General features: G+C 37.0%; 1 protein-coding gene across 1 annotated transcript in view; it reads left to right on the plus strand.

Moving 5' to 3' along the window:
• The window catches only part of FBN2 (fibrillin 2), a gene marked incomplete at both ends in the record, with an annotated part of 178819 nt that overhangs the window by 1574 nt on the left and 164655 nt on the right, over positions 1-12590 (plus strand). The window contains 3 exons of the mRNA XM_082335529.1: positions 3397-3495; positions 4069-4164; positions 6588-6683. Of these exons, the coding sequence (XP_082191655.1) occupies positions 3397-3495; positions 4069-4164; positions 6588-6683 (291 nt within the window). The remainder of the gene's footprint in view (positions 1-3396; positions 3496-4068; positions 4165-6587; positions 6684-12590) is intronic.

The following is a 12590-nucleotide window of genomic DNA, read 5'->3' on the forward strand; positions in this document are numbered from 1 at the left end:
AAAGACTAAAGTTCTTGACATAAAGCAAATTAGATCTGAAGTTTTGTCAAACTTCTGTGCTAGGCTTGGAATTACAGTCAAATGGAAAACTTTTTTACCTCTGGGGTGCTTTTTCTCTTGCCTGTCATTTTTAGTTTTGTTTTAATAGCTATAAAGCATGTAGACTCGGATTACTGCCTGGTCATAATAGGTACTGTGCTGACAGATGTGGCTGTTGACACGGCTTGGAAAGAAAAAAGGGGGGGGGGGGGCGGGGGCGCAGAATCTGCTCAATACTCTGGTTAGGGAACGCTGTCTACCTAGAAAGGAAATAGAGAATTAAGTTGAATTTTCTGTCTGTTAGATAAAAGCTGATATTAGACACATGCTTCTTATAGTCCTTGAATTTTAATGTGAGTCTGTTCCCATTCATCCTATCCTGTCACCATCGCTTTTGCTAATAAGTATGCTCAACTTAAGAATTCAGGTTCAAGAACATAGTGCCCTCTACGTAAGGAATGAAGGTCTTTGTAATACTCATCTAACAAACTAGAGGCATCCAGGACTAAACTAGGGAAGGAATGGGTGGTAAGCCAAGATCTGCCAAACTTAAAGCAGACTTTCGGGCTGTTGCCTTATGATTCGGGACTGTCAGCCTTTTCATGCCTGTTTGTTTTACATGAGTATATTTGCCTTGTTAATGTTTCTTTTAACTGTGCCATGTATCACTGATTTTCATCTCAGGTTGATCTAGCATTTCCTAGAAAAGGTTAACCGTGTCATTAAGGGGAAGATGCTGGTATCAATACCACTGTGGAGTAAGAGGAGCTCATAAAAATGTTCAGTTCACGTTTATCATCTCTTATAATATTGGCTTACTTAAATGTAAACTGGAGGTTTTTTTATCCTTAAATTGTGACTCTCAGTCACTTGAGCCCGTGGTCTCAGGTCTCTTCACATCCAGAATAATCTTTGACTTACTGGTAATTTATGTGCACAAAGGACATCCTTTAGCTCCTGTTTACTTACCGGGGGACAGGCCTAATTGCAGCTCTCTAACATGTTTGAAGGGTGAATGATTTTGCCAGACCATCTGTAAGATTGGCTGCGATTTGTATTTTTTGGTGAAGGTTTAAGAGCACTGATTTCTATGCTCACATTAAACATTTGTTGAGATGGCAGTCCCTCTAGCTAGAGTTGTTTAGCTAGAGGAAGCCTACTGCAAAGGATGATGGACAAGCTAGCAAACTTCTTATTGGAGATGCGTTGATTATAACTAGTGCGGATTGTAACTGGTGATTTTAAAGTAGTATTTGATGAAGAGAGATCTATAAGCTAGTGGTAGGTCAACAAGAAACCTTTCTGACCTTACAGTGTTTTCAGTTGATAACCTGTTGATGGTTGTTGGTGGTCTGCAACATATTTATGATCAAAAATGGTCTTCTATCTAAAAAACAAAGGTCTGGTTGGGTTTAGTTTTTCTTTAAATAAAATAAACTGTACTGATGAAAACACATTTAGAATATTCTTTCAGCTATAAGGCTTCCAGTTGATGAAAAAATTATTCCCTAACAGATAACAAACTAAGAAAATGGTGTAAATGTAGACGTCACTTAATGAGGATATTGAGCTACCTTGTATAAAGATGGACTGAACGGTGATTGGAGGAAAAGAGCCCTGTTCCCTGTGTTTGTCAAGTGCTCTAAATTCAAGTCCAATTTCTCACTTTTACGTCTGATAGTGGAAAAAGTATTTCGTATCAGTCAGTAGTATGTCTCTAATTTCAACTAAATAGCAAAATCCCACAAACTCTTTCATGTCTCATGCCTTCACATTTAGGGCATAGTTGTAGAGGAATTTAATGATAAAGGTAGATGATCCACATTGCATCTTTTTGATGCCCAAAGGGTGGTGTCAGTGGACCACTAATGTGGCTTTGTCTACTCCTCTCTCGTAAAGACAATAAGGCCTTTATCGGAGTATATCAAGGAGGATGTGGGTTTACAAAATCTGGTCTAGTTTGCTTATGTTCAGCATCAGTACAGAACTTCTGATTTGGTGAAGAAAGGGTAAAAGGGAGCATGTAAATTTTGCAGGAGGCATATTTAAATTCTATAATGGGGCAAGAAAACAATTTGCTTCCTTATGGGAGTTGAGTCTCATTTATGCGTGTTTTTCTAAATCAGAAGTGGAGCACAAGCATTCTGGGAAAGGTCTTATCTCTTTTGTTGTTTTTATTAATGTATATGGCCAGGTGTTTTTTTGCTTTCCTTTTAACGTATATAGACAGTTTTTTTAGGTAGTTGGTATGTTCTTGGCAAATTATCTACTGGAGGTATTTGTTCCTTTTGTAGTCCTTCAGTAGAGATGTGCTTCCACATTATTTGATTCTCTCAAAACCCTAGAGTTATTTACAAAGAAACTGTGATTCTTGCTTGTTTTTTTGCTTTACAGGCTCTCTCTTGCACAATACGTGTTTTTTGAGGTCCTCATGCGCCATACCAGCTCTTAATGTTTCAGGCTCTCTTTTGATGCATTTGCTAATCCAGCAAATTATTTAGATGTATTCATTTGGATCTTCTTTAGAATCTGGATTTAGCCTTTAACTCTTTTCTGGTTCTGTCGCTCCTTTGTGCAATGGAGCTCCCTTGGCTGGTGAGTGAGAAGGGAAGGCAGGACTTCGATGCCTCAGGGGAGAGCACAACAGCATGCACATTATGCACACGTAATATGGTGTAGATCAGGCTTACCTGAGATTTTTATCAAGTTAGTTTCTAAATGGCAATGTGGAAATATTTGAGTACAGAAAACTATATTTAAGGAAACTACACAAAATCTGCAAAGCCCATCGTTTGGACATTGACTTCCCACAAAACAGCTTTGTGTAAAGGATGGATAATCTTAGAAAAGAGAGACCCTAAAATGCCTCTAAAATAGTCATTATAAGAGAGAAGCCATACCATAAATTGGTATTTATGATCTATATTGTTTATATTCATTCAAATTTTGGATTCTTAGTAAAGCTTTCTACAGGTCTTGTGGTTGAAAATATATAATTTTAATAATTCTATGTTACTAGTGTAATAGGCTGGTATTTCTAATTAGGGAAAGAGTTGATTATCTGGTGTCAGTGGTCAGATCAATGTTTGAATATGCCATATTTGATTCTGTTTGTCTTAAAATTTGTCAGAGATACTGATTATACCAAAGTTCAGTTTGCTTTATTTAACTTACAATTAATTTTGCATGTATATTAACTGTCCCAATGAACTGGACATTCAAGGGTTGTGAGGTTTTTTTTGTTTGTTTGTTTGTTTTTAGAAAAAGAAGCTGTGAACATAGTTTTAGCTTTTTTCCCTGTAGTTTAAGAGTAGGGTTACTGATAATCACTGTCTTTTTAATTTTGTTCTTCCTCAGCCATTTGTAGAAATAGCTGTGGTGATGGATTTTGTTCCCGTCCTAACATGTGCACTTGTGCAAGTGGACAAATATCACCTACTTGTGGATCGAAATCCAGTAAGCACTTACTATATTTATTTTCATTAGAGATTTCATTTTAAGTAATTCTCTTCGAGTGTCAACTCAAAAATAACTGCTGTGTAAATTCTTTAAAAATAACTTGTCATTACTACATACACGCATGTAACTTACACTTTGGTATATCTCTAGCTTTTGATAAAGTTTGATATACCATGTGTGCATGTTTACTCTGTGTGACAAATTGAAAAAAAATGTGTTTAAAGAGATAAGCAAGTTTAAATATAAATGTGTGTGGTGTTAACATTTTCATTGAGTCCATTTTCCTAAGAAATGAAGATTGTACATCCTCCAAGATAACTAAAAGTTCTAAGTTTCTAAATATAGTAATGGAAAACTCACAACAAAACTCTTCATGGTTGCTTTTAAAGTAATGGCTGACTAATAGCTACAGCTTGGATGGCTTTGGTTACAAGAATACCTGAGTGTACACTTAAATACATAGCACATATTGTACGAAGCTCGTGTCTGCTTTCAGATGTCTCTGTTTTTGATTCCCAATGTGGTATTTTTGCCTAACACTGGTATCTCTCTGCTTCGGCCCTGCTGCAGAACAACAGTGCAGCATCAGGTGCATGAACGGCGGTACATGCATGGACGACCGATGCCAGTGCCAGAAGGGCTATGTCGGAACTTACTGTGGGCAGCGTAAGTAACTGCTCTGTTGCATCTAAAATTAAATCCACCTAAGTCCTGCAACTTAGCCTTCTTACTTTAGGTAGAGTAGGAAGACAAAAAAGCCGATATGCTGAAATACAATGAAATGTCTGTGAGAACTTTAATGCTGTTTTGGGGTATAGCGTTTAGCTGAAAGTCAGTTCATGCATGAAGTGCATTTGTATTCTCTAAAATTCAAATTAGGGGTTGAATTCACTAAATAGTTTTGGAAAATCCTTTGGGAGCAATGGCAGTATACATCCCACTGTCCTTTTCTTACCAGAGGATCACTGATTTTTCATTCTCTTTGATGAAGTTTCTCCATCTGAGAAGAACAGCCTAATTGCTAGGTTAAAACATGTTTTTCTGTTTTCTACTTGGCTAAGGAAAAAGATTACATACAGTTCAAGCTTTTGGATACCTTTTTGGTTTGGCAGACAAGCTAGAAAGTCAATTATTTGCACAGCTCTACCTATCACAGTACAGTGTTTACAAGCTATACAAATTTAGCAAACAATAAAAATCCCTAAAGGCTGCAGGGATGAAGAAAGACTCAGAGTGTATTCTGAGGCCAGCTGGTTACTAATTAGCTGAGAAATTAATTGCTGAAGGTAATCTGAAGGAACGAGAGACAAACAAAAGGCAGCTATGTGAAGAACACTTAGACTGAATAGTGTGGAAGAACATCCTTTTGTCTTAGTCATTTTTGCAAATGCTGGAGAGCAGTCTTGTTCTTGCTTTATTTCTACCTGGATAAAATTCTCTAAAATTTTTGGTAAAATTGTAATCCTAAAGTGTGACCCTAGTCACAGTCAGATTTACTGTTGAGAGTCCCTGACTCCTTCCTGCTAATTTTAAAATACTGGGTCAACACCTGCATGCTCTCAGACGGGGCGTATTTCCAGTGAATAAATGAAAAGATGATTGAATTTTCAAGCAGCGACTCTAAAGCAATCCAGAAAATCTGAACAAACTGTGGAGATTGGTCTCAGTGTATAGGATAGTTAAAATATCAAGTAAGATTGAGTATTTATGTTATAGACACAGTATGGAATGAATGTCTGAAAAATGTAAATATGCCTTTATTTCTTTTTACTAAAATGTAATTGTGTCTTAACTCTACTGAAGTTAATTGTCTCACCGATGTGTCATTGTCCATTAATTCAGTAATGTAACACATGCAGAGAAGTATTTTCATTTTATGGCATAAGATATGCATTCACAGTAAAAAGTAATTCAGTTTTATGGTTCTTAATAAGAAGTAAGGCTTTATCACATTTCCACATAAATGGTGTATTTTATGTTCCCCATTGTGATACAGGAGGCATGTGTACATTTTTTTCCAGTTTGAAATATTTAGCTTCTCTAGGTTGCTGAGGTTCTTTTGGAGTGGACACTGAAATATGTTACAAAGGCCACCTTGAAACTGGGGAAACCTGTGTAGGAAGGCAGCCTAGAGACTTCTAGATCCAAATCTCTGCTATTGTTCAGAGCCACTTAAAAATGGGGCTTTCCTTTAAGGTGAAACACTTTCATTTGGAACACATGCTAATTCTGAACAAGGCTGTATGTCCTGGAAGCAATGAGCATGAAAGTAGACAGAATTAATTAGTTAAAGCACTCTCTTAATGGTATTTTTCAACCTCGCTGAAGAACTGTCTTCCTTTCAAATTCAAAAGATTTCAGTGCTTTGGCAGGAGGCTTTGTTCTTGATTCATACCATTGATAAATAGCATGAGTGGGTGCTCTGAAGTCTCACAACTGTAAAGTAGCTTCTCCATCTAGATATACTGTGGATTTATACCCTCCAAAAATAATTTTATTTCTTGTTGGGATCTTATAAGAAACACAGTTTTTGAAGGTACTTAAAGATGAGTTAAACCCGTAATTCTTTTCCCTTGCTCTAAACATCACTTCTTCTGCCAGTGGTATCAACCCTGAGAGCTGAATTATCTGTCTCTTAGACTCCCCAAGCCTCCCTTTTTGAAAGGTTTGTTGCTGTTGTGACTGAATAGCATGACTTCATACACTCAAAAACTTCAAAATAGTTGAGTTTTTATCTGCTAACTTCAATGATGGATATAAGTTCTTATGATTAGTGACTAGAGCTGCGCAACTGTTTAAGAATTAAACAGAATATTAAACATCTGCTAAGAATCTGTGCTGAACATGATTAATTAAACAGCTGCTTGCAATTAGCATTAAACAGGTGCTAATGGAATTTGGGCTAATGGAATTTGACTTGAACAATCATTATTGTTGGTGATGATGGGTAGGAGGGAGATCAGTTTGATCTTCAGGTCCAGAAAGACTTAGAGCAGTTGAGACGAAAAAAATTATTTTTGATTACTGCATATGGTAATCTTTGAAATATCATTACTATAACATTTAAAACTTTTTTTTGTTAATTAAAGCTGTCTGTGAAAACGGCTGCCAGAATGGTGGACGGTGTATTGGAGCTAATCGCTGTGCATGTGTCTACGGATTTACTGGCCCTCAGTGTGAAAGAGGTAAAAGCAATAAATAAAGAAGAAAATTATGAGCGGTTATATGCATCAACACCGTATGTACATATTTTATGCTGTGTATTTTCTGGCTGAGCCAGTAAGCTTCCAGTAAACCATTTATTATTTGTAATTTTAGAAAGTGTCTTCATTTTTAGCCTGGTAGCCACATTCTAGGTTGGCAAGTACAAAGCTCTCACAATTGGTAGGAATTTGAGCTAATTTAGGCTGCTTATTTTGTTCATATAATAGTTAAAAGATGAGCTATCTCTTGTTATCAGCTATGTGAAATAGTATTACAGCAAAATTGCTGATGGTGTTAGAATTGTGAAAGTGTAACTAATTGAAGGATAGTTTTTCTGTATAACACCTCTTTCATAAGAGGAACTTGGGAAGTTATTTGCTCTGGTTCTATTTTACAGGAGAAAGTCAGAGCTGGAGCAAAAAATAACCAATTACCATAATACTGAGATCAGTTCCTAAAACCATTCTTATTGAAGAAAACGTCTTAGACATGGCTTAACTTATAGTGCTTTCCTGAATTGGGGACTAAACTAGGCTTTGATTTTAAAATTTTATGGAGAAATCCCTCAGCATTCTTTTATGGGCTTAGAGATACTGACAAAGTCAGTTTTAACAATGCTGAACAAAACATCTTTAGTGTTACACTGTGTGATTAGCACACAAGTAATTAAGGCACTAAGTCCATATATAGTGATTAAGAATAAATCTGCTTCCACTCTCAGAAATCTGTACTTCTCGCTTTTTAATAAATCAGAGCATTGTTTGTATTTTGAAACCGAGACTAGGGAAATACAGTAATGTAGAATGGCTCAACATTAGATATAATTGTAGAACGTATTCTGTGTGCATCAAACTGATAAGTGTAACCCAAATTACTGTCTGTTTAGAATGGATTTTTAATAAGTGGATATAGTGAGGATTGCTTATGAAAACAATAATGTTGTACATCCTTTAACATGAAGTTTTCAAGAATAATCAAAGATGATGCTGAAAAGCTTAGAAAAAATAGTATTCTTTGTCTTTTTCCAAGTTGGTGTGTTTGCAAATACATGTTCTCATCAAAAAGGGCGCTGAAGAGTTGAGCAGCCATAGTGTGAAATGCTGAATACTAGTATGCATTGTTATCCTACTCCTTTAAAATATTCAAAAAGTTGTCAATACTAAAAAGGGGAATGGGATCATTTGCTTTAATAGGAAATAGAAAGATACATTCTTAATTCACATTAGCGGTGGACGAGACACCTACTCAGGGCAGAAGTCTACTTCTTAGATTGATAAAATAATTTAAATCGGAAGAGACCTCCATAGGCCACCTAGTCCAATACCTGTTCATAGCAGGTCTAATCAGATCAGCCTGCTCAGGTCCATGTCCAGTCAGATTTTGAACACCTTCAAGGATGGAGATTCCACAACATCTCTGGACAACCTGTTCCAGTATTTGATCACCCTCATGTTAAGAAAAAAAAAAAAAATCCCTAATATCTATCACAGTTTTGCATGTTTCAGCTTGTATTTGTTTTCTCCTGTCTGATTGCTGTGAACCTTCTAGAAGATTCTGGCTTCAATTTCTCTGTATGCTCTGAACAGATAGTTACAGGCAGCATTAAAGTCCCCTTGAAACCTTCTCTTCTTAAGGGTGGATGAACTCAGGTCCCTCAGCCTCTCCACACAGGGCAAGTTCTCCAGTTCCTTGACCAATTGGTAGCCCTCTCCTGGACTTTCTTCAGTTTGTCAATTTCCTTCTTGTATTGGGAGTCCAAAATTGGACACAGTACTCTGATGCAGTCTTACAAGTGCCAAATGGAGGTGAAGGACCATTTCACTGGATTGTATGCTGCACTCATCTTGGTGAAGGCCCATGCAGCTGGCTTTCTCTGCTGCAAGGGTACGCTGCTGCTTCATGTTCAGGTTGTTGTCTACTAAGACATCCATAATGCTTTTCTCAGAGCTGCTTTGCAGGCAGCTGGCCTCCAGTATGTGTTGTTCCATTAGGTTATTCCATCCCAGATGTGAGACTTCCCTTGCTTTTGCTGAACTTCATGAGATAACGGTCCGCCCATTTTTTCTAAGCTGTCCGGACCACTCGGAGTAGCAGCCCTGCCTTCCAGCATATTGACCGGTGCCCCAGATTTGGTGTCATCTGCAATCTTGCTGAGAGCACGCTCTTGTACCATCACTCACATTGTTAATGAAGACATTAAACTATTATTTGTCCCAGTACTCACCCCTAAGGGACTGCACTAGTTTCCTGGCCTCTAGCTGGACTTTGCTGATCACAACTCTCTGAGCGAGCAGTCCAGCCAACTTTCCACTCACCTTATCTATTGTTCACTTATTCAGCCTTTATCTTGCGAATCACAATCTCTCTGTGGGAGCCTGTCTCAAAAGCCTTGCTCAAGTCATGCAACATCCACCACCCTTTCCTTGTCCTCGGCACTAGTGACCTCAGGGTTGACAGCAGTGATAACATTTGCCCTTGGTAAACTCATGCTGGCTGCTCCCAAACACCTTCTTGTCATTCATGTGTTTAGAAATGGCTTCTGAAGGGAATCTTGTGAAATTCTCTGTTTCAAATTCAGCTCTGAAGTCTTCAAAGGTGTATATAAATTGTGAAAATATCTTGCACCATTTTTTTATGTGTTGACTGTGAAATGGAAATAGTTTCCATGTAAGCGAAGGAAATAACTAAGGCAAACACTGAAAAAGCAGGAGTTTCTGTTTGCTATGCCAGGTTGTTTTATACCCACTAGATGTCACAAGCAACAGAGAAATGTAAAGGATGAACTCGTTTCTTTGTCTCTAATTGCTTGTCACTTTCATTCTTAAAAGCAGATTTATGGGCTTCTATTCATCACTGTTGGTTTATGTTTTTGCTGTTACGTGTTACATCCAGCCTGTTCTCTGTAGTTGCTTCTCATGAACCAAATGCAAGGACTCAAATCTTTTATATTTTGCTTAGTGGGGAAATGGGAAGCATTATACTGTTAAAAACTGTTAATATTTACAACCATTATCAGAAATATGTCTGCGTAGAATGTATACCTGCCTTGTAGCTAAAGTAAGAGACTACCAAGTCTGTCAGTTTAGGATGGATTTTCAAGGGATTGGACAATGTTAGGTTGCTTGATAGTTTGAGCCGTAGCTCAGATGGTGCTTACATTTGTCCAAATTCAACAGTCTAAGCTATGTATCCAAGATGGATGATAGCTATAGCTGAACTATAATGTGATAGAATTGTAATGTAGCAAATTGATTTCTGATTTTTTGTAATTGATTGCATTCAGATATTTTTTTATTTATTGCTTTTTGTCCCAGATAGAAGCAATCGTTCCTCATTAAGATTCGCTTCTGTTGTCTGTCTAGATTCAGGACTGTGGAATCATGTTAATACATATGACACGCTCCAGCTGTAATGATGGCTCAGAGTTTTTAATAACAATGCTTATACTTGAAATAGGTTGACCTACTTGAAAGATTCTAGTACATATGGTTATTGTAACTTAACTTCTGTGGTGATGAAAACACTGAAGTTTGCTTTCTTACAATTTATTGTGAAACTTTAAGCTGCAGAATTCAAGCCATGTGAAGGAATTCAACACCAGTATTTTGGCATCCATATTTCTTAGCTGTCCTTGAAAGTCTTAGCCTTTCAATTCTATGTGTAGAATGCTATTGTTATACGAGATTTAAGCTACATTATATGGGTTTTGGAAATGGAGTTATTATAATTAAAAGTTTACATTTCCTTACTTGAAATTGGAGGTAGTAAGCTAAATTTGCTTCTGTCACTGTCAAAAAATAGAACATATATCTATAATTATGTATATAATTTGCATATCTAATATCCTATAATATGCTTTCACAACAGTGGACAGGGCTAAATAAAATTTCACCTAGTCTCTTTTCTTGTTGCTGCCTAGACTTTCTCATATTCAAAAAACCAAGTTACTAATTTATTGTACTATTATTCAGTTAAAGATGACTCCTGTAGTATATCTTGGGAATGACTATAAAAACTCTCTAATACAGTAGCTGTAAATGTTAATTTTTTTTGTGCTTCACATGAGCTGGAGTACCTGAAAATAACTGTAAAAGATTCCTTAAATGCCTATTCTGTTCAATAGTAATTTGTAGTTTATGCTTTTAACCTACTAAGTTTATGCTTTCCAACAAAATCCAAAAGGCAATGATTTCTTCATCTGTTGGTTGCAATAGTTGCCTGTAATACTTTACAGTAAGAAAAGCCTCTGTAGTTTAATTTTAAACTGAGTTTAGCAACAGTTCATAACTCTTTAACTAAAATTTTATAGTTTAAGGTTATGTGGACTTCCCTTGCAAATCACATCAGAGTTATAAGAGGGTTTGTTTTGTTATTTTTTTACATGGCTGTGTTTTAAATGCATACTTTTTATTGTTCTGTAAATTAAGTTATTTTAAATTAGGTATTTTCTTCCTAATATGGAACATATGTAGCTTTCCTTCAGATTGGCCTCCCAGCCTCAGTTATATGATAAAACGTGACTGCTTGTTCAGCTATCTGGGCTCTGCGCAGACTAATTTCCGGGCTGGAGGCAGGAGGCTGAGCAGTAACTAATGACTGGCATGATTACAGTATTTAACTTGAGACTTGCTGCTGGGTTAACAAGAAAGCAGAACCTGTTTGGGAGCTTGTGCTTTACTCTTTCTGATATATACAGTGACATTTTATATTTCCTATCAGTGTCTGTTCATTTGGTCAGCTTCTTGTCTTTGATTTGTAAACACGCAAGATTCAAGCATTTGATTTTGCCTGTTGTGTTGTGTTTGGGTTTTTTGGGGTTTTTTTGGGTTTTTTTTAAGAAAAAAATAGATGTTGAAATTTTGCTCTTGAATTTTTCCCAGTGAAAAATAATTGGAAAAAAAAAATAAAGAAACAGATTGACTAAGAGGCCTTATCCTTAGTTGTACCATAAGAGCAACTTTTTTCTAGCATGACCAGTTGCTTTGGTTTCTCAAGACTGTCTGAGCAAATCATATTTGTATTACTGCACATGGCCTGTGCATTTTTTTAATTGATGGTCTGTAGAGGTATGACGCTGTGGAAAAGCAATGATGTTTTCTTCCTTCTTTATCATGGTTTAAAGGGAAGAAAAAGCAGTAAGAAAGGAGAATCCTGTCACTGATCTAAGTTTGCCTTCATCCCATATAGGAGAAAGAACACTGCTCACTTACTCTGTGTGTTAAGTGGCTTATAATGGGAAGCAAAAGGGTTTGGACTGCATAGAAATGCATTGCTTGGGAAGAATATCCTTTTGAAGAAGGGAGAGGATTTCAGGTAAAGATATCAAGCTTGGGCAGGTGAGAAAAGAGGAAAAATTAAGAAATATCATAGTTGAATATAGCATGAGAACTTCTGAAAGGGGGGAGCTTTTGTGTTGTTCTCAGGAAAATCGCTGCTAATGTGTCTTAGCCCAATGTGTTTCTCGCACCTGGTATTCCCAGTACAAGTATCTGGAAACTTTCTCTGACTGTCTGAGTTTTGGAATTTCTGTCTATCAAAGGAGCTGAGAGCCTGTACCTCATGACAGATGCAGTAAATCAGTGATGGGGGCAGCTGCCTCCCTACAGGTTCTTACTGGGTTAATAGGGAAGACTCTACATAGATGCAGCCAGGTAGTCAGTAGAAACACTCCTCTGTGGAAGGCAGTAATTTTTATGCCAGTTCTGCAATGCCTATAAGAACTTGGCCCTTGCAATTGAAGAGTCCTAGGAGGGACAGCAACAGAGTAGAGTGAAGTGTCCCTGGGGTTGGAGAACAGGATGATGCAGAGGACAGTGAAAAAGATTTGAGGCAGAGGGTGTAACTGAAATAGAGGTTCATTTTGTGGGGTAGGAGAGCTTACATCTAAC

Source organism: Platalea leucorodia (assembly GCF_965183815.1).
Source record: "Platalea leucorodia genome assembly, chromosome: Z".
NCBI lineage: Eukaryota > Metazoa > Chordata > Aves > Pelecaniformes > Threskiornithidae > Platalea > Platalea leucorodia.